Below are 20,817 nucleotides of genomic sequence, written 5' to 3'. Positions count from 1 at the left end.
CTCTCTNTTTTTTTTCTCCGTGGTCATAGCAAATGGAATGAGATAAAAAAAAAAGTCTCCCCAAAGAGGAAATATACTAACCTGTACACAAATAGTACGAAATGGCTGGGCCAAATTTATAGTTATAGTTATGGTGCGGAAATATGGACTTCATTGTTAGAAGGGTGTCGATCATGCATCCATAGTCCTTGTCTGCGTAAAAAAGGGGTACAAAATTAGCCACATGTGCACATGTACGTTTTTCCTCATCTGAGGAGCTAAGAAATGAGATGTCACGTCATGAACAATGTGAAAAGATTGCTCACATAAAGTGGACTTATAACGAATAATATGCATATAAATGCACGATTTGGGATGGTGGCCCTTACCAGGTGATCTCCTCTCAATGTCGAATTTTAGCCTGTACACAGCCAAATCCACATTCGGCTGGGACAGAAACGTTTTCATATATATCATGGCATTTTCCAAGGGATCATTTTTTATATGTTCATAAATATCATTTTCATCCTGGACAGATACACTAGCTTTTGTTTTTTTTTTATTCTTTTTATTCATGTCATTTTTTTTTAATAATCCAGAATCGTGCATGTGTAGTAACGCCTTAATTAACGCCTTCCCAAATTTACGATAAAATCTGGAAGAAAACATTTCGCTCGTCATGTAGAGGAGGTGCCTGTAGGATCTGTAGAGCATTTTTCTGATGGTATAATAGTAGAAGCAAATTTGGTCTTCGTGGATGTCTAAGAACTGCTTATGACCCATGTGCAGGTAGTGCAGTCCTCTGCTGTAGTCGTTAAATTCGTTTCTCCCTAGCATGTCGTTGTCCACCAGGATGCTTTTTTGCAGATTTAGTTTTTTCTTTTCGCCGCTTGGGTTGCTCTTCGTACCATTCGTCGCTTCTTCCGCTTGGTTTTGCCCTCCCGCTTGGTTTTCCGCTTCCGCTTGGTTTTTCCCTCCCGCTTGGTTTTCCGCCTCCTCGACACCACCAAAGTCGTACAAGCTGTCGGGGCCCAAACTGAGGTACCTTCCCAAGTGGACGTTCGGGTGATTGTTCATGTAGCCCTGCGAGATGCAGTACTCCAACCAGAAGCACTGCGTTTCGTTAATGTTCTTCATGAAATTATTGTCCAACGGGTTCGTGAAGATAGAGGCCATTTTTTTTGCATCCTTTATCAGTCCACACTTTAAGCAAGTTTTAATCGTCTTCGTGTTGATGTGCCTATCCCCAATATTTGCTAATCTGCATTCTTCCAAGTGCCTGTACGCATCTAGGTAATTTCCGTTTCGCTTGTAAATTAACCCTTTTATAAAAACCATTTCTTGTTTAACCGACTCGTTCGCTTTAAAGGTGATTTTGTTTAAGCTGTCTTTGAGAAGAGTTAGCGACTCCTTCGCGCAGTTTATGTAGTCATACAGCTGACTAATGAAGGAGTAAATGCACAACATGAAGTATTCCTTCCTTTCCTCCTCTGTTAGGGTGACTTTTTTTAAGTCAAGTTTTATTTCTTTTTTTTCTTTCCCCTCACCGGTGCTTTTTTTTCCACTTCCCTTTTCGATTTTTTTTCCATTTTGGTCTTTTTTTTGGGGGTTCTCTCCTCCTAAGGGAGTGGCCATTCCAATGATGTTTTTCATTTCTTCCGTCTCGTCTAGGAAACTGTCCACAATTTTTTTTTCGCTGCTCATTTGGGGAGTCTCTTCCGCTTCCCCGTTGGTGCTTTTTTCCAGGTGAATCTTTTCCTCACCGGTGGGTAGTTCCCCGTTTATCACCTCACCATTTAGGTGACCCTCCTCATGGTCGTGCTCAGGCATGAATTCTCGCTTTTCGGGGACTTCTTTATCCCATCCTTGTGTCTCCTTTTGGGGCGATTCTTCACCTTCTTGACCCATGTTTCCCCCCAAACAGTCGTGACATCCTCCGATCTCACCACAAGAAGGACCACAGTCAAAGGGGGGAATGTCCCTCACGCGCTCATAATTTTCAACATATTTTTGAAGCAAAAAAAGAATTATTTTAACATTTTTGTAAGTAAAGAAAGGCCTAAAATAGCTGAAAATGGTTAAGCACTTCTGAAAGCATAAACTGCGAAGTAGTTTTTCCACGTGAAAGGAAAATTTTTTTTCATTGTAAAAGTAAAGGGGAAATATTTTTAACAAATTCGAATGCTTATATTTTTTTTGCAAATCTTTAAAATAATTTTCGAAGCAGTTTTCCTCCTCCTCATTGAGATTTTTTATTTTGTAAAAGTGCATCATATTCATGCATTTTTCAAATCTTTTTTTATAGCAGTATGGTAAGTCTACTCCTAGTTTTTCCGACCAGTGAATAATGTTACGCGAGTATACATCGTCCCCCCCCTTGGTGATGTTGTTCATTTCGGTATGAACACTTTCCCTCATCGAGGTGATATATTCATCAATATTTTTCAAATGTAGATTTTCTTTAAAATGTTCTTCATCCACTAAATTTACATTAACAAAATTATTGAATTCAGAAAGGGTGTATACGTCATATTTTTTCATTCCCCAATTATGACACACATAATCATTCAAGATATTTTTCTCCTTCCTGGCGAGTAACTTCAGATTTCTATTTGACCCATAAACGTCTAAAATAAATTCGTGTAGTAATACCTTAACATGTTCATTCACATTTACCTGTTCATCCATTTTATGCTCATTTTTATAATCGAGAAAGAACAAGCTGGAGAGTTTTCTTCCCTCCTTTGATGAGTCTTCTGTCTCTCCACTGCTTCCCCCCTTTCCATCAAGCGGGTAACTCCTCTCCGTGTACAAAATCAGCAAAAGGATATTCAAATTTTCATAATTCAGTTCGAAGGCCTTCTTAAAATATAAATTGGCCTGATCAAAATTGTCTTCAAATAGGTATACCAATCCGAGCATTTTATTATACCACAATTTGTCCAGTAAATCATCCTCATGTGTTTTCAATAATTTTAGGCACTCTTCGTAAAGCTTTCCTTCTAACAAAATTTCACACATGTAGGTTATCAGATCATGTCTTTCACTGGGGGGCAAATCGGTTCCCTTTATTGGGTCCCGATTAGCATTCCCTTTGGGAACCAACTCATCCTGCAGCTGATTAATTATGATAGAACATTTTTCATACTGCTTCAGAAGATGAAACGCAAAAATTATCATGGCCTTATCTCTTACCCCCTTGACGGTATCTTTATATACATCTATCCTTAGATCTTTGAACTGTTCATACCTTCCTAAATATAGCAGAAGGATACATGCTTCTTTCAAAGCTTTGTAATCATAACGGTTGAGCTTCAACGCTTTAAGGTAACATTTCAAAGCTTCATCATTATTTTTGTATATTTTGTAAAGGCATCCATATAAGTACCAGCAGAAACTGCTCGATATATTATTTACTATTCCTTCTTTGATAAGCTTAAAAGCTTCCTCTTTGTTTTTTTCATCCATAAGGTTTAACAGGTAACCCTTCACCGCTAGCGTTTCTCCATTTTTCGGATACTTCTTAAGTATCTGCTCGCATATTTTGAATGCCTTTTTGTGTTTCTTCAATTCTATTAGCTGTGTCATCAGCCGGAAGTTATTCATCTCCTTGTTCGTCAGCTTGTTGTTATCCACTGCGTCCTTCTTCATTGTGCTGCGTGCTGGTCGATCAGTCCTCCGGGTTGTTCGTTGGGTTGCTCTGCCTAGGGGTTTTATGTGGTTGCCTCCTCATGCCGCTTCGCTAGGCTTCTTCGCAAGGCTTCTTCGATGGGTTCTTCCCTACGCCTCTTTTCGCTACGCTCTTTCGCTGCGCTGTTTCGCCGCTCTGTTTCGCCGCTCTCTTTCGCCGCGCTCTTTCGCTAGGCTTCTTCACTCCAGCTGGGGCAGACGCGGGAGGGGAAATTCAACGGGGGGTACAGATGGTATACACCCGAGCACTACAAACGACACGGAGAAATTTGACCCCTCGACAGGCAAACACCCCAATTTGTGATGAAGCCTGCCCGACGGGCTACTAACACTCACTTGGGTTGGAAAAAACGATTTACAAAAATGTAGAGTTATACGCGAAGGCATATGTGCATGTAAGAATAAATATACGTGAACTTCCACCCCTCGTGCGACTTGGCTAAATCATCAGTCGGTCGTCAGTAAGGGGGTTCTCCCTCCCACAGGAAAGGCAAAGCAAAGGCAAACGTAAAAGCGGCACTCTCCTGTACCGGCGTAGAGCTGTTTTCTCAAACGTATAGCTAAACGTACGCATGTGTAGATGGACGCGCGTGAGGTACCTCCCCCTCAACACCGCAGATACATGCCGCCGCTCAAAACAAAAACGTGAATTCGTAACATCCCGGTATTAAACCGAGTGAACGAACTTAAGCATCTGCGTTAACAGGGCAAACAACAAGGGGACATTATACCATACCAATAATGTAAAAGGTCCTCTTTTTTTTTTTTTTTTCTTCAAAATTTTGCTATAGATTAAAAATTTATATATTTCGCTAAAATTAACATCTCCTTAAAAGGTATCACAATTTTTACAAACAACTTTTTAGCTTACATATATGCCGCTTCTTTTTTTTTTTTTTTTCTTCTTCCCTCAGGAGATAAGGCACTCTGTTTTATATAGTTCACCATGGCGTATGCTAGTTCCCCGCTCCCCCCAATTTGTGCATACCGTAGGAAAAGCGGCAGAGAGCTGCTCCCCGTTAGTTCCACCCCGCTACTCCCCTCTGTGTTTGCTCAAATCTGACTCTTTCCCCGGGAAGGCGCAAAAGTTGGCGACCTCGTACTGATCAAACCATGTTATTAGCACCCACGTGGATTCTATGATCTTTCAAGCTCTATTTTTTTTTTTTTCATTTCAATAAGTACTTACTCACCCTCCCAGGGAGTAGCACATACAGATTTGCTACCCTTTGAACATTACCCCCCTACATACTACTCACTTCCTGGCTGTACTTTTTTTTCCTTTTATTTTTTTTGGGGGCCCCCCCCATACTACGCCCGTATCTCACCTAGCCAATAACACCAAACTGAAGCAAATGGAGGCAATTTAAAATGGCGCTTCAAAGAGGAACCTCCAAAATGGCTCTCCCTTTTTTCTTACACCCCGTATGAACACATCCCAATTTATAAATAAATGTGCGTGTCCCACCGAGTGAGATTTCTACCCCCCTTGAAATGTCCACGAACTCGTTCCCTTTAGCTGCCATACGAACGGTGTGCTATGTAGTTATGCTAGTAGCTGTTCAGCTCACCACGCCATGTAGAACATACCGCTTGGATGAAAGACGGCTCTTCCTGGGATGGCCCCACGCTCGGAAGTAACGCAAAATTGGGCGAATAACGAAACGCTCATGCACCACTATCACCACTCACCCCATTGGGGTGGCATCATGGTGATGTAGGGAACAAAGCAGACGGACTGTCAACGTCACTGTAGTTGGCATGACATACGAATGAACACTCTCTAGTTGAAGCGTCTTTTCTTTTTTGTTCCCCATTTCTCCCACCTTCATGATATTACGGTTGTTTTTCCTCCTCTATAGGCCCGCTCCCCCCCGAAGTGGACCCCGCGTAAACATGCTCAGCGAAAAATGTAACTGCAAAGAGTTAGACAAGAACTATGACGTTATAGTCATAGGGGGGGGACACAGCGGATGTGAGGCCAGCCACATAAGTGCAAAATTGAGAGCGAAGACTTTGCTAATAACTCAATGTAAAGATAGTATCGGAGAAATGTCCTGTAATCCATCCATTGGAGGAATCGGTAAAGGTATTCTGGTCAAAGAAATCGATGCGTTAGGTGGACTCATGGGAAAAGTCATAGATAAAAGTGGCATACATTTTAAAATATTGAATGTAAGAAAGGGCCTGGCTGTTAGGGGACACAGGGCACAAGCGGATAGAGATCTGTACAACTATCACATGAAGGAGCACATGCATCACACGAAAAATTTGCATATCTTAGAGAGCACAGTGCAGTCCCTGTTAATTGAAAAGTGCAGAAGTGGTTCCCCCCTCAGCGGAAGGCGCGTCTACGGAGTGAAAAACAAATGCGCGTGTGAGTTCTACGCGAACAGTGTAGTCCTCACCACGGGGACGTTTCTGGGAGGTGTGTGTCACATAGGGAAGGAGAAGTACCACGGGGGGAGGGTCAAGCGGATTTCCAGGCGGATGCAGTGGGAGGGGGGGGCACAAAGTGGGGGAAGCTCGCCAAGGGGGGGAAACTCTCTTAGGGGGGAAAACTCCCCTAGGGGGGAAGACCCCACTGGGGTGAACCCCCCACACGAAGGCTCGACAGACAAATGGGCCCCCCCCCCTAGCGACGGAATAGCCCACACCAGCCATGAAAACCTAGAAAAACTTAACAGCGCCATTTTTGACCAACTAGTAGAATCATCCACGCAAAGCATTTCGAACCAGTTGAGGGAGAACCAGTTTGAGATAAAAAGGATGAAAACAGGAACGCCCCCGAGGTTACACATCAGCAGCATTGACTTTACCTCTCTTGAAAGGGAAGATAGTGAAACAGAAAATCCATTTTATTTCTCCTTTTTAAACAGTAACAAGGTTAATAGGAACAAAACGTTACCATGCTATAAAACGTACACGAATGAAAGAACCCACGAATTGGTTAGAACCCATTTGAACGAGCTACCCGATTTCGACTGTTACGATAAACTGGGGAATGGACCAAGATACTGCCCCTCTATAGCAAAGAAGGTAACAAAATTTGCAGAGAAAAATAAACACATAATATGGTTAGAGCCCGAAGGATTTCACGATGTACTCATCTACCCAAATGGCTTAAGTTCTGCCTTCCCCATAAATACACAGAAAGAGATCGTAAACTCCATCAAAGGGTTAGAAAATGCAAAAATTGTCTTCCCTGCCTATGATGTGGAATATTACTATGTGAACCCTAACTGTTTGAATTATACCTTAGAGACGAAGAACGTCAAGGGGCTCTTTCTCGCTGGACAGATTTGTGGAACAACCGGATATGAGGAAGCAGCCTGTCAGGGAATTATCGCAGGGATTAATGCAGCATTAGCTGCCCGTACTACAGATGGAGACACAAAGCAGCAGTTCATTTTGAAAAGAAGGGAAAGCTATATAGGGGTTCTCATACACGATTTGATAAACAAAGGCATAACGGAGCCTTATAGAATGTTCACTTCCAGGGCAGAGTACCGACTCTATCTCAGACCGGACAATTGCGACATGAGACTTACCCCCATGGCGCACAACTTGGGGATCGTATCCGATGAGAGGATGTATATACTAAGGCAGAAATATGCCTCTGTCAATAGACTCATTTGTCTTTTTAAGAAGCTACAGTTGAGTGGTACCCGAGAAGGGGAGATAACTTCCCCCCCAAGTGATTCATCTAGTAAAGATGGAGAGTATTTGTTTGTAAAGAATTCCGTTGAGGCATTCCAACCTGATGGTAAAAAGAATATCCATCTCGAATTCACCTCTCGCAAGGGAAACATAAACACGTTATATACAATTTTCAGAAGCGGAGTTGAATACCCTCTGCATATTTTGCTGAGCAAACTACAGGAGGAGGTTCACAACTGGAATGAGTTACAGAGCTCAGTTTTACCTGAACAAAACAATCTAGCCATTTATATGGATAAAATGCAACACTGCGGATTGTCTCTTGACCAAAGTGACGACCTGCTTCTGAACTGTGCCACCTTGGAAACTGCCTGTGCTGAGGTTAAATACTCTCCCTACTTGACGAAACAGATCAGGGAGGTAGATAAAATTAGGGACAGCTTCGACTTGGCCATCCCGCCCGATGTCACCTACGACAGGTAAAGCGGCTTTCACGGCTAATCTGCCGTGTGCCTATCGCGGCTAATCAGCCCGTGTGCCCATCGCGACACTCTCACCGCTAACCTGCCCGTGTGCCCATCGCGACACTCTCACCGCTAACCTGCCCGTGTGCCTATGGCGGCACTCTCCCCCCGCCACACTCACCGCCACCCTATTACCGCCACCCCCGTAGGCTTAACTTCCCCTACTTGTCTAACGAAGAAATTGAAAAACTGAACAAATTCAGGCCGCGCACATTGCACGATGCCAACCGAATTGAAGGCGTGACCATGAGCGCCATTTATTATTTGTATTACTACATAAAAGGCGAGAAGAATAGGGTTAAAAGATAGGTGGCCCGTTCCACGCCGTGCCGTCTGTTGCTCCCTTTTGTTTGTACAAGCACCCAGTTTTGTGCGCCCCATCCAGTGTCACCTGTTTCGTTTTCTGTGCCATTTTTGCTCTACCACTTGGCTTCATTTTTTGTGTCATTTCTGCTCCAGTGGCTTCATTTTTTGTGTCATCTTTGCTACACCAATTGGCTCCATTTTTTGTGCCATTTCTGCTCCAGTGGCTTCATTTTTTGTGCCATTTCTGCCCCACGTGGCTCCATTTTTTGTGTCATCTTTACCTCGCCATTTCGCCTTATGCTACCATGTGTGCCATTTTTCCCTCCTAATAAGTGGTCACCCTCGGGGACATCTCCACTAACCCACCTGCCGCATGCGTTGCATCCGTGTCGAATTCTTTTTTCCATCCTTCTCTTGCTCTTATGCTTATACGGGACTGTTTTTTTTTCTCCAGGTGCATAATAACATCACAAACTTTATGAAAAAAAAAAAAAAAAAAGTTACACCTTTATTAAGTTTAAAAATGTATATACGCTTGTGAACACACACATCAACACATGCGTGTACAGTACGTGTGTATGTGTGTACGCGTTTTACTGTGTATGTTTTGTGGATTGCATTAATTCCTGGAACATGGGCGCGTAGGCACGCACGCTTACACAATACGCACTGCTCATTACACATTATGCACGCCCCCCTCCGTTCAGGTGTGCGTATGCGTATCACCCTTTTGCGGCTTTCTTGCTTCCACTTGCGAGCGTACTAATTTTGTGCGCCTTTCCCCTCGCCGAGATCGCCTTTAACCTCCCTTTAGCTTCTCCGTAGCCTCCCTTTGAACCAAGGGGGAGAGGGGGCAGATTTTCCACCTGCGCAGCAATCACTCCATAGCTACTGCATCATCACGTTACCTTTGCTTGCTCGTCACTCCGCCTGAACAACTTTTCCCCTCCCCCTCTTCTGCGCAACGGGAAAATTGAGACCTAACTCAGCCGTTACCCAACCTCGCAAATGCGAACTTCGTACACACCCCCTCCATTTGCATAATTCACCAATTTACAAAAAAAGGTGTCACCTGTGAGCATTTGATTTGAGTACACCATTGTGTAGGGCGCTCATCATCCTTTATCAAAAAGGGGGGTAAGCAGCAGAGGGATAGGCAGCAGAGGGATAAGCAACAGAAGGATAAGCAGCAGAGGGATAAGCAGCAGAAGGATAAGCAGCAGAGGGGAGAAATGCAGGGAAAAAAAATACTTTTTTTTATTTTCCCACCCCAGACGAGCTTCCCCATTACAACAGTAGCCCATAGTAACGAGTTGAAAATAAAAAGAGGCAAATTATTGTGGAGCTCGAAATGCGCCTTCAAATGCGTGTAGAGGCACACGTGAGCAGTTTTGTCGGCACGCATTTTATAGGCACCCATTTTGTTGGGAGGGTAACACTACCTTTTTACGTGAGGTAGGAAAAAGGAAGACAAGGCGAGTACAGGACAAGTGAAGGGATCCCCACCAGTTGTCGTTATAGCACCCTACCGCTGCATCTCAGCTTAGGTAGAGTCAGACCCCCTTCCCACTAACTACACAACAAGGCATACACTAAACATACACCCAAGCAATGAATTAACTGCGAGAATATAACTGCACCCTGAACTGACTAGCATTTTTCAAAACCGTTTTTGCATTAGGCGTGCTCCCTTTCTGAGCCTCTTCAGGGGGACAACTGCAAAGGGAGACCCTGCATAGAGGGGCCAGCAGGGGAAGGGTGCGAAGCAGTGAGGCGGCGCGAGGGAAGAGGGAAAAGGGAAGAGGAGAAAGGGAATAGGAGAAAGGACAAGGGGAACCACCGCTAATATGCCATCCGTCCCCCGCCGCTAATCTGACATCCGTTCCCCGCCGCTAATCTGCCACCCGTTCCCCACCCCTCAACACGATGTTCGACAAATTCAAAAACATCGTCAACCTGAACAACAGCGGCGCGGAAAAGGATGAAGCGAAGAAGGCAGAGGCGAACGAAAACCCAGAGGCGAGCGCGCCAGTACAGGGGGATCCCTCTCTAGAAGGAGCAGAGGAAAAAACGTTCTTCGATGAAATGCTAGGAGCGCCACAGTACACATATGAGCAATTCCTCAAGGTGTTAAAAAGTCCGCAAGAGGAAAGAGGAGATACGGATGACTTGAAAAAGCATTGGGGGTACCCCAGGAGGTGGAAAGTCATTCTGTGGGATTTGCATATCCAGAATTATATGAGCAGCGATTTTAATGCGTTTGTCGATTTCGACTTTGGAGGCAACCGAGAGGAGTGTCGCATACAGGTGAGTTTCCCCCAAAGCAGCCGGGTGTGCATACATGGGAGGTGTGCATACGTGGGAGGCGTTCCTACATGGGCGGTCTGCCTATGCGCGCGTCAGGTTGGAAGCACAGCCCCCCATTGCTCCTCCCATTCCCCCCCCCTTCTTCACCGCAGAGAGGCTCCAGCATGAAAATCTACGCAAAGGGGAAGACGAAAAACTGCCTGCGGACCCATGTGGTGTCCAACGTTGCAGCGGAGCAAAAAAAAAACATGAATTTTAGGAGCGTATTTGAGTATAGAGGATCGTATCTAGACCTCGAAAATGAAAAGCTAAGAATAAAGGTGTGGGAGTATAAACAACTCACATTAAATAAGCTGGAAGGAATATACGAAGAGCCCCTTCTCTCATTTGCAGTAGGACAGGTTTACAACGAAACGACTTTGTACAAATATATGAAAGACACCCGAGTGAAGCGCTGCCGTCTCTTCTTCCAACTATACTTCCAGGAGCTATACGATTTTGAGTTATCATTTCTGAATTGGTCATTTAGCGATTTGCTATCCTACACGTACATACAAGCTAAGAGCTTAAAGTACGTAGAGGACGATCCGGATAAATTGGGGAGACGGTTTAACAATAATGGACGCTGTCATTTTTTCCCTAAAGGAGGAATCTGTGTAAAAGTTAAAAAATTAAATAAAAAAAAAAAAAAAAAAACGAAAATGAAAACCCAGAATATGGGATCGGCATGAATTCCTCGTTCAATACTGCCTTGTCTGAAGACTCAGAAAGAAACAATAAAAATAGTCAACAGAATAAAACGGGTGCCAAATATAAGGATGATCGGCTAGCAAGAAATTTAGAAAAATTATTTTTCCGGAATGTCAGTTTGATGCAGAATGTCGAAGAGAACGAACAAGTCTCCTACAAAAATGTGGATAATGTGGAGTTGCCAAATCCCAGAGTTACTATCACCTTGACGCACACGCCCAAGGGGCATGAAGGACTGACTTTGGTCTCCATGGAGCAGAAGGACATGTGCTTCCCCATCTGGGAGAACCTCGGAGAGATCTATTTCCGGGGCACGCTTCGGGACATCGACATGTCCTACTTGAACGTGAGTATTGCGTGGGGGACGCGACCTGGCTGAGCGGCAACCCCGGGTGTGCGATGAAAATGCGATATGGCTGAGCGGCTACCCCGGGAGTGCGATGGAAATACGATATGGCAGAGCGGCAACCCCGGGAGTGCGATGAAAATACGATCGATTGCGCTGCGATTCCGCGGCTACCCCGGAAGGCACCCCACCTCCTGACATACCTCCCCTCCACACCCCCTCAGATTAAAGTCGAGGACATGTCCGCGCCCAAGAGCAGCCGAGAAATCGGGACGTGTCAAATCCCGCTCAAAGGAGTTGTGGACTACCCGTACGTCGCGCACCAGCTGGAGGTACCTCCCTGGTTGATCGAAGAAGCTCAGTACGAAGGCTGGGAGAACAAACTAGAGGAATGGAAATTCGGTACAGTGGATGGAAAAGTTATCATAGCAAGGGTACCTCGATACAGACAAATAGGAGATATTTATCACCTGGATTGTCGCTATGCCTACCTAATCGTTCATATATTTAACATCGACCAGATAGTGACAGTAGAAAATGTAAAAGAATTGGATACCTACGTGGAAGTCTCCTTCGATGAAACCAGTAGGAGAACACGATTCGTAAAGAAAACCTTGTCACCTAACTATGACAGCCAAATAGCTATCCCACTACGATTCAATCACAAAAATCAGGTGACGTATCAAAATTTTAGCAAAAAGGGACGTATCTATATTGACGTTTGGGGGAAAGCAGACGATATTGTATACGTGGGAGGGGTATCCATAACCCCGTATGAAATATTTTTCAACGAAAAAAATGTTAGAAGAAAAAAGACCAAACTGGAGCACATCGATTTGGAGACTAATGTCAAGACGCCATACGACACAGTCGTCTACAGAGGATGCAAAAAATTACTCTTTCTCCATGACGACCAAAGAATCTCAAACATACATTTTAGCGTATGGACATACCCAGATATGTTAGCTAACGAGGAGCATGACCATCTACATGAACATCAGCGTGGCCAGCAACAGGAACAGCAACAGCAGCGTGACCATCAGCGTGACCATCAGCGTGATCATCAGCGTGACCACAACCCTGTGGTAGCCCCACCCGTGTTTAACACGACCAAAAATTTCCCTATCCGGTTGGCGCAAAAGTACGATAAACTGAAAGCACTATATTTTCAGGTACTTAAAACGATTAAGGGGATTCCAGAAGGATGTACAGACATATATAAGACGAAGCGTTTTTTTAATTACGAGTTGTTAAACCAAAGAAAGGAGAGTAATTTTTTGCCAACGCTAATTACAAGTGTGAAATCTCCCTACGGTGCAGAGTCCACAAATGCTATCTTCCACTACGTTAGATGTATACCTTTTATTCATAAAAAGGATAATATCGCATTTACACCAGATTTTACATTGCAGCTAAAAGGGGGGAATGCCCTAGACCATAGTCTACTACTGTGTAGTTTGTTCTTAGGAATACCGGTCATATCATTTGTCTGTTTTGGAACCCTGTGGGATAATCAGAAACATGCATGGGTATGTACCTTCGAATATAATGAGGAGAAAAATTATGGAATGATAAAATTTTGGGAAACAACCACAGGAAATATATACACATTGAAAAAAAGATTTAGTGATATGAATAAATTAAAAAGTTTGGAAATTAAATTAAATGAAACAAAATATAAGTCTCATTTACGACATGGCTTTTTGCAGAAAAATGGAATAAGTACAAATGATGCTAGCAAAATAAAGGAAGAAACAAAGAGACAAATTAAGGAACTCTTTAACAATAGAGTAACTGATATTCCACTCGGGGGACCATCTATTCCATACAAAACAATTGATCTCATTTTTAACAATAAAAATATTTTCCTCAATCTTCAGGATCCGAATCCTTTAAATATTTGGTATGATTACTGGAAGGTAGACTTATGGTTTCCCTTCTCCTCCATTGATTACAACATCCAACCCTGCTTCACCATAAAGAATTATTCTCATAAAATTGAAGATATGGAATTGGATAGACTAGCTAAAGAACTTAGGGGCAACATTGAAAAAAATATAAATATTTATAGAGCTTCTCGGAACTTGTCTACTAGATGGAACCGAGATGAGACTTTAGAACTATTTTTGCAAGTCGGGTTAGAGTTACTGCACCAGTTGAACACGTCGAGAAAAGAAGACGAACTGCTAGCCAAACTAAAAATTGAAGACTGGAAAAAAGCACTCTACTATAAAGTCCCACAGAGTCATAGACTACTCGGATTCCCCTACCATTTTAACACGTGTAAATCAAAGTTCATTTCGGATAAACTCATTAGCACGTTAGCTATTTTAGAATCCAGAGATAGGTCCCTGTGTCTTTCGCTTGCTGTCTGCTTGTATAGCCTCCCCGGAGATTTTATTTCCGCCTACATCTACATCATCACCTGCGTGAAGATAACGCAGAGGGAGCTGCGCAAGATGGAGATCGTCAAGGAGAAGGTGAGCACACCGGGGTGGTCAGGCGCAGACTGTCATTCTAAGGCATGGCCCCCCCAAACGGGGTGTTTCTTTTTTTTCCCACATAAGGGGCATTTCCCACATAAGGGGCATTTCCCACATAAGGGCATTTCCCACATGTGTAACACACATACGATTGGGAAATCAAAATACGATTGCAAAAATGCCTCACTCTTACACCCTTCTGTTGCACCCTCGTACTCTCCTCCAAACATCGTAGGCACAAAGAAAAGCAGAAATGAAGAGCGCCAGAAAAAAGCAGAAGGGATCCCCCGAAGATGCAGATGCGCCAACGGTCGAAGTCATAGATGTGGATGTCCTAGCAGAAAACAACCTAGAGGAGACACTAAAGGAGGACGCCTATGAGGAGATGGACGTAAAATTTGACTCCCAAAACAAGGATGAGGCGCCTTCGCAGGAGGACGTTCAGGAGGATGACGTAAATATGGACCTCATGGGGACCCACGCCAATAACGAAACGGAGCAGATAGAATCCACACAGAACACAGGGAGAGGTTCGAAAAAGAAGAAGCTAAAGAGGTCGGTTGACTTGATCAATTTGTTGCTGGCGGTGAAAAAAGAAGGGAGTCGCAAAAGTGGACAAAGCAAAAATGAGGAAGAGAACCCTCGTGAGGACGCCCCTATGGGAGAGCCACAAGAAAGTGTAGTCCACGTGAAAGAAGGGGATTCCACCCAAAAGGAGACCACCAAAAATGAAAATGAGCCTGGGGAAGGTGCGTATCGGCCACCAGAAGAGGAAAGAAAAGATGACCAGCTGACGGAAGAAGCACACGAGAAAGACATCCCAGTGGTGAGCCGAAAGGGGAGCATCATACCTGCTGACTCGACTGATTGCAGGACGGGAAAAAGGGTAGACACAAAGGAGTTGAAGAAAAAAAAGAAAAGAAGAAGGAAAGGGAAAAGGAGAGCAAATCGGAGCGGAAAAAGGATCGAGAAAAAGAAAGCAAATCGGAGCAGGAAAAAAACCAACTAGAATTCGAAAAGCTAATAAAATCGAACAACTACTTTGAGAAGGAAAAAAAAAAACTGCAAGAAGACATAGAAAAGCTGGAGAGGGAAAAGGAGGAATTCAAAAAACAGAAAATGCTGAGGGAGCAAAAAGAGAAACAAATGCTACTGGAGGAAAAAATGAAGCTAGAAAAAGAAAAGGAACTATTCGAGAATGAGAAGTTAGAACGGAAGATGTCGTACATGCTGAAAATTAATGAGTGGGAGAAGAAGGAGAAGGAGCGGAAGAGGCAAGAGGAGGAAAGAAAAAAAGAGGAAGAAAGAAAAAAAAAGAGGAGGAGGAGTACAGAAAGATGGCAGAAAAAAAGACGCACTCTCGGGAGGAGCAGAAAAAGAAGAAGAAGAAAAAAAAGGGAGGAGGAAGAAACCCGCAGGAAGAGGTTGGAAGGGATGAGCAGTGCTGAAGGGGAGGAAGAGGCAGATTGGGAAGAAAAAAAGGAGAAGACGCGGGAGATGGAAAGAGAGCGGGAGTGGGCGAAGGATAGAGAGAGGGAACGGGAGAAGGAGAAACAGCGGGAGCGGGAGAAGGAGAAAGAGCGGGAGCGGGAGATGGAGAAAGAAATGGATAGGGAGATAAGTAGAGAAATTGGCAGAAAAACGGGGCACGACGGGGAGCCGCAGCCCGCCATGCGGCAAAAGTACTCGGACACGAATGAGCTTAGCGAGCTAAGCAACTTTGACGAGGAATTGGATCTGAACCAAATGTATTCGAAGACGTCAAGTAGGGGGCCAGGCGCGAGCATTTGCGGCGACATTTGCGAAGCATTTGTGCCCGAGTGTACCACCTTGTGGGTACACACATGTACACTCTCATTGCATGAAAACGCGCATATTCCCATCATGCTTCTCCCCCTTTTTTTTTCCCCCCCCCTCAGATTTATATGACTTAAAAGAGAAGAAAAAAAAAAAAATAAGAGTACATACGAATAGGAAGGAAACTAGTGGTAAGTGGTGCGCATTCTGCATGCATTTGTATGGTGTTTCGAAAAATGAATCCACCGTTTAACCGCTATAAAAAGAAAACTGAAAGGAATTACCCCCCTGTGGTGGACACACTTAACACGAAGGGATGAACCTCTATGAACATGCGCAATCCGACATACACAACACCCTCGATATCCTTCCCTCCTCACGCAGCCTCCACGTCCAACCTCTCGAAAGATATGGATGAGGTGAAGAACGAAATGGATAATAACCCCAACATTGCCAGGTACCTATACGGGAAAACCAGAAACAGAGATGCCGGGAAGAAAAATTATAATTACGATGAGCCTCACTATGGGAAAAGTATGAACGAAATGACATACACAGAAATGAAGAAGAGTGATTTATTTAAAGGGTTTGCTGACCCTTCACCTGGCAAGGCTAAGAAAAAAATTGTGCTCGTGAAAAAGAAGGGATAATCTCAGGGGAGGCAGTCATCAGTTATATCTGTAACAGTGCGTACAAGCACAGCACAGGGACAGTGGATGGGCTTGATGTCAACCTGGTTGTTCCCCCTCGGGGGTCCCTTTTTTCGCCATCCCATTTTGCACCAAGACATGTTATAGCAGCATTGTTTTGTACACACCCAAGTTATTTTACTTTATTTTATTTTATTTTTTTTTTTTATTTATTTTTTTTTTCACCGGATGGAGGAATATCTGTTTCATTATGAGAGGCGTCGTGTCTTCTGTTTTGACTCTCGGCCCATTCGGTTCAGCGTGGACACATCATCATCCGCATGGACGGTCTAGTCTACTTTCTCCTTCCCTTTTTAAATTCGCAAATGGGATTTCACCATATGTTTATTTTCTCCAACTCTTTTTAAATTCACCTTAACTTGTGTTGCCTCTTCATTGGTTTTACTTTTTGTTTTCGTTTTTTTTTTTTTTTTTTTACTACTTTATTTTTTTTATTTTTTTTTTTTCACTTTATTTTTTCATTTTATTTTTTCCCTTTTTCACTTTATTTTTTCTTTACTTTTTTTCCCTTTGGCCACGGCTGCGCGTAATTAACAAATGGTTATTCATTTTTCCCCTTGGTGACTTTGCACAAAAGGGTAATTTTTTTTTTTGTATAATTTTTTTTTCTTTTCCGATTACATACGATTGGAATATGTTTTCAGTGTGACGTTTCTTTGCCTTTTATTTATTCTATGTGTGACGAAGCCTCTTTTTAATTTTTTCCCGCGCTTTTTCTTTCTTTTTTGTTTCTTTTTTGATTCTTTTTTTGTTTCCTTTTTTGTTTCTTTTTTGATTCCTTTTTTGTTTCCCTTTTTGTTTCCTTTTTTGTTTCCTTTTTTGTTTCTTTTTTTTTGTGTGTGCTTCATGTTGTATAACTTCCCCCCGTCCACCTTTGCAAATGCTCCTTTTTTTAAATGCCTCCATTGTCACCCGTGGGGCCGTTTGTCCATTTTTAAAATAATTAGGTCTGTCTACTGGGGAAATTTAAGCGAGCGATTTTTCACGCACTGTTTGTTCTGCGTATGCTCACAAAAATTAGGCAATTTTTTTTTTTTTTTTTTTTACAATTTTGCAAAATGTAAACTGTTCGAAGAAACTGGATTGATAAACAGGGTGGACACTTTTTTTTTTTCTTTTCTTTTGCGCTCTCATGAGGTGACAGTTGCTCGTTCGACTCACCGTTGGTTATTTACGAGTCGCCCTTTTATCTTCCCCCTATGGGAGATGCTTCCCCAAATGTTCATTCGCGATAGGCAGTTGAATTGAACACCACCAATGGACGAGCATATGTCATAAAAATACTTTCGAACCGTTTAACCGGTGGTACAGTTTGTTCATCCTTGCTATGAAGTAAAAAAGGTACAACAAAAGGGGGGCAACAACCCCCTTTGCATTACCTTTTATAGGTGACTTTTCCCTACTCGCAAAAGAACGAATAGGTGAAAGGTCGAGACGTACAGTGTTCAACATTCCTGCAGTAGATCGAGGAGGGGAGACTCTCCGCGGGATGGAAAAGTCCCATTTGGAGGAGACAATAAAGTAAAAATAAATCATGGCATAAATATGCACGGTAAGGCTGATCCGAACAAATCGACAAACCGATTATTAAATGCATGCAGCATGGGTTCGCTGAAGGTTGATACGATCCTACTGGATTGGATCCGAGCCGAATGGATGGCAGTCCAAGGAGCCCTAAACGAACGCATAATCCTGGCTCCAATTTTCCAAGGTGCGAAAAATGCAAATAGTCCGTTCGAAACGCGGCTAAAAATTTTTAAATTGAAGGGGAAAAAAAAAAAAAAAAAGAATGGTACATAAGAACACATTCTTAGCGACCTAACACGTTTGGCCAATCCCTTCGAAACGCGGCTAAATTTTTAAATTGAAGGGAGAAAAAAAAAAAAAAAAATAGAATGGCACATCATAGCACATTCTTAGCGACCTAACACGTGTGGCCGCTCACGCCGTGATATCGTAGCAAGCCGAATGACAACGAACAGGCGCCGTTGGTTTGATAATAAATAAACAGGGAGTCGGCATTGGAGCAACTCCCCCCCTCCCCAGAAAAGGCATCAGAAGAGATATAGTCCCCAGGGGAAAGGAAAGCAACAGAGATAGAAGAAGCGGGTAGAGGCGGCAACGGAGCGTCCAGTATAACACGTGACGGCCAAATGATGAACTCAGTGGCGCAGAAAAAAATAAAATTAACGGATGAGGCCGTAAAGAGTTTTCAAGTTCTGAGGGCGTTCAAGTATAAGCAAGCACTGACGAAGAACATGGCGTGGAGTTACGATGGAGATCTGTTGTTAACGTCCAATCAAAATGACTCGATAACGCTGTATAGCTTAGTAAAGGGGAATAACGTGAAGTCGCTACATAGTAAAAATTGTGGTGTGGATGTTGTACGTTTTTTAAATAGCACAAATGATGTTATTGTCTGCTCGACGAAATCGAACAATTCGGAGCATAAACAGTTCCTCAGGTTTTGGGACATTAAAGAAAATAAATATATGAAGTCCCTCCCACAGATAGGAAATATTTGTGAATATAATGGCATCAACATAAATGAAAACAAAAAGCTAATGTTAATCAATTCGGATGATGGACACATAAAACTATACTATTTTAATTGTGACTCTCCTTTAATTTTATATAAGTCTGATTTTGTAAGACCCGTCTCCTCTTTTCAAGAAGGAAATATATTTGTCGCCTCCTACGGGAAGAAAGAAATTCACTATTATGATTTGTTAATGCTTGATCGTGGAGAGTACCACATTTGCAACTTAAAAAACAGCATGGGAAAAGACGAATTTGTTGTAAACCTTTTATTTACTCCAAATAATAAAGCTATCATTGTTTCGACTAATCAAAATAACCATTTCAAAATTGACTCCATCACTGGTAATTTTTTATGTTCTTATAAATATCCTCAAAAATCACCTGAACAGTTCAGCTCTTTTTATTCACCAGCTAGCCATTTGCACACAAAAAAAAAAAAATTTCCTTCCAGTTCAAGTGTGAATGTGTGTGACCAATTCGGCGCCACTGGCAGCAGTGGTTTGGAGCCGCCCGCGGAAAATTCGTGCAGCAGTTTGTTCCTCCCGACTATAACGCCCGACGGGCAGTACGTCATGAGCGGTAAGGAAGGATCATTTGGCGAGTAGCATATGCGCAGACAAGCACATTTGCAGAATTGCAGAATTGCAGTTGTGTGTGTTCCCCGGTGTTCACGCGCGTTCCCGCCAACTTAAACGTGGTGTACTCCTCCGCCTTCCCGTTTTCTCCTTCCAAATATACTCCCTTTCACCCTGCGCTCGTTCAGGCTGGACAGACAGCGGAATTCACATTTGGAATGAAAATGGAAACTACGTGACGACTCTGTATGGCCACGAGGGTAAGCCAAAAATTGTGCTATTTTTTTTTTTTTTTTTTTCCTAATTCTCTTCCCCCCCCCTCTGTCTTCTTGTGACGCGTTTGTATTCGATCCCGAGGAGTGGGCCATAAGGCAGAGGAATGCCTTTAATAAGGCGAATAGGACTGAGAACAGGGACATCGTAGCGTCATGACTCTTGTACCCCCTCTCTCTTTGGAAATGACATAATTATCGCACTACTAACGTCCTTCCGTTTAGGCCCCCCTTATAATGTGACTTTCAACCCCAAGTGTGCCATCTTGGCCTCAAGTAGGAACGCCCTACTGCGCAGGCGAACCTGTGCACATGCCTTAGCAGCTGCCTACGGATCATCCTCCGAATGCACAGCCCCCCTCTAACACAACATTAATAATGATCATGTTGATTTTCCTCTTTTTTTCTGTCAGGCTGCTTGAACGTTGCGCTGTGGCAGCCAAGCATCTGATTTGGACGCCCTCCGAATGTACGTCAATCTCCCGATGCATACTAATTGGCAGGGTGAAACAGCAATGAGCTGAGCCCACAAATAAGACAGTCCCTTATTAAATTTGTATGACCAGAGCCGCATCTTGAGTAACTGCATGGTTTGAGGCTGCGAAGAGGGCGATATAAACACTCACATAGTTCAGTTACATATATACACATGCTGGTATGCCCTATCGTAACGCCCCTTTATTGGGGAAAAATTCTCCCATTTGTGCTGCTTAAGAGGTGAAGTTTTAATCCCGTCTCATTCAAAGCCATAGCTTTAACGACAACCGCGACACGCCGAGTTGTAATTAAAAATAATTTTGCCTTTAAAAGTTAGCAATAAAATTCTTCAAAAAAAATTATTTTAAAATAAATATCAAATTTGAATGAGACAAAAAAA

At 43.1% G+C, this 20,817-nt stretch overlaps 4 protein-coding genes across 4 annotated transcripts in view; 3 read left to right on the top strand and 1 right to left on the bottom strand.

Moving 5' to 3' along the window:
• Nucleotides 1-3,630, bottom strand: part of PCYB_146870 (hypothetical protein) — a gene marked incomplete at both ends in the record, with an annotated part of 4,514 nt that extends 884 nt beyond the window's left edge. Inside the window, 2 exons of the mRNA XM_004225158.1 lie at nucleotides 82-192; nucleotides 369-3,630. Of these exons, the coding sequence (XP_004225206.1) occupies nucleotides 82-192; nucleotides 369-3,630 (3,373 nt within the window). The remainder of the gene's footprint in view (nucleotides 1-81; nucleotides 193-368) is intronic.
• Nucleotides 3,631-5,565: 1,935 nt separating this feature from the next.
• Nucleotides 5,566-8,162, top strand: PCYB_146860 (glucose inhibited division protein A homologue; the record flags this gene model as incomplete). The annotated part of the gene is made up of 2 exons (XM_004225157.1): nucleotides 5,566-7,808; nucleotides 8,003-8,162. The coding sequence occupies 2 exons, from the start codon at nucleotides 5,566-5,568 to the stop codon at nucleotides 8,160-8,162; spliced, it is 2,403 nt and encodes an 800-aa protein (XP_004225205.1).
• Nucleotides 8,163-10,085: 1,923 nt separating this feature from the next.
• On the top strand, nucleotides 10,086-16,492 carry PCYB_146850 (hypothetical protein; the record flags this gene model as incomplete). The annotated part of the gene is made up of 9 exons (XM_004225156.1): nucleotides 10,086-10,470; nucleotides 10,619-11,197; nucleotides 11,228-11,562; nucleotides 11,787-14,042; nucleotides 14,130-14,181; nucleotides 14,281-14,871; nucleotides 14,919-15,810; nucleotides 15,965-16,033; nucleotides 16,227-16,492. The coding sequence occupies 2 exons, from the start codon at nucleotides 10,086-10,088 to the stop codon at nucleotides 10,723-10,725; spliced, it is 492 nt and encodes a 163-aa protein (XP_004225204.1). The 3' UTR covers nucleotides 10,726-11,197; nucleotides 11,228-11,562; nucleotides 11,787-14,042; nucleotides 14,130-14,181; nucleotides 14,281-14,871; nucleotides 14,919-15,810; nucleotides 15,965-16,033; nucleotides 16,227-16,492.
• Nucleotides 16,493-18,154: 1,662 nt separating this feature from the next.
• On the top strand, nucleotides 18,155-20,391 carry PCYB_146840 (hypothetical protein; the record flags this gene model as incomplete). The annotated part of the gene is made up of 5 exons (XM_004225155.1): nucleotides 18,155-18,285; nucleotides 19,551-19,672; nucleotides 19,857-19,928; nucleotides 20,166-20,216; nucleotides 20,354-20,391. 5 exons carry the CDS (start codon nucleotides 18,155-18,157, stop codon nucleotides 20,389-20,391), a joined length of 414 nt encoding a protein of 137 aa, XP_004225203.1.
• Between the last annotated feature and the right edge of the window lie 426 nt (nucleotides 20,392-20,817).

Source organism: Plasmodium cynomolgi, chromosome 14, assembly GCF_000321355.1.
Source record: "Plasmodium cynomolgi strain B DNA, chromosome 14, whole genome shotgun sequence".
NCBI lineage: Eukaryota > Apicomplexa > Aconoidasida > Haemosporida > Plasmodiidae > Plasmodium > Plasmodium cynomolgi.
This window is presented reverse-complemented; position numbering and strand designations above follow the sequence as displayed.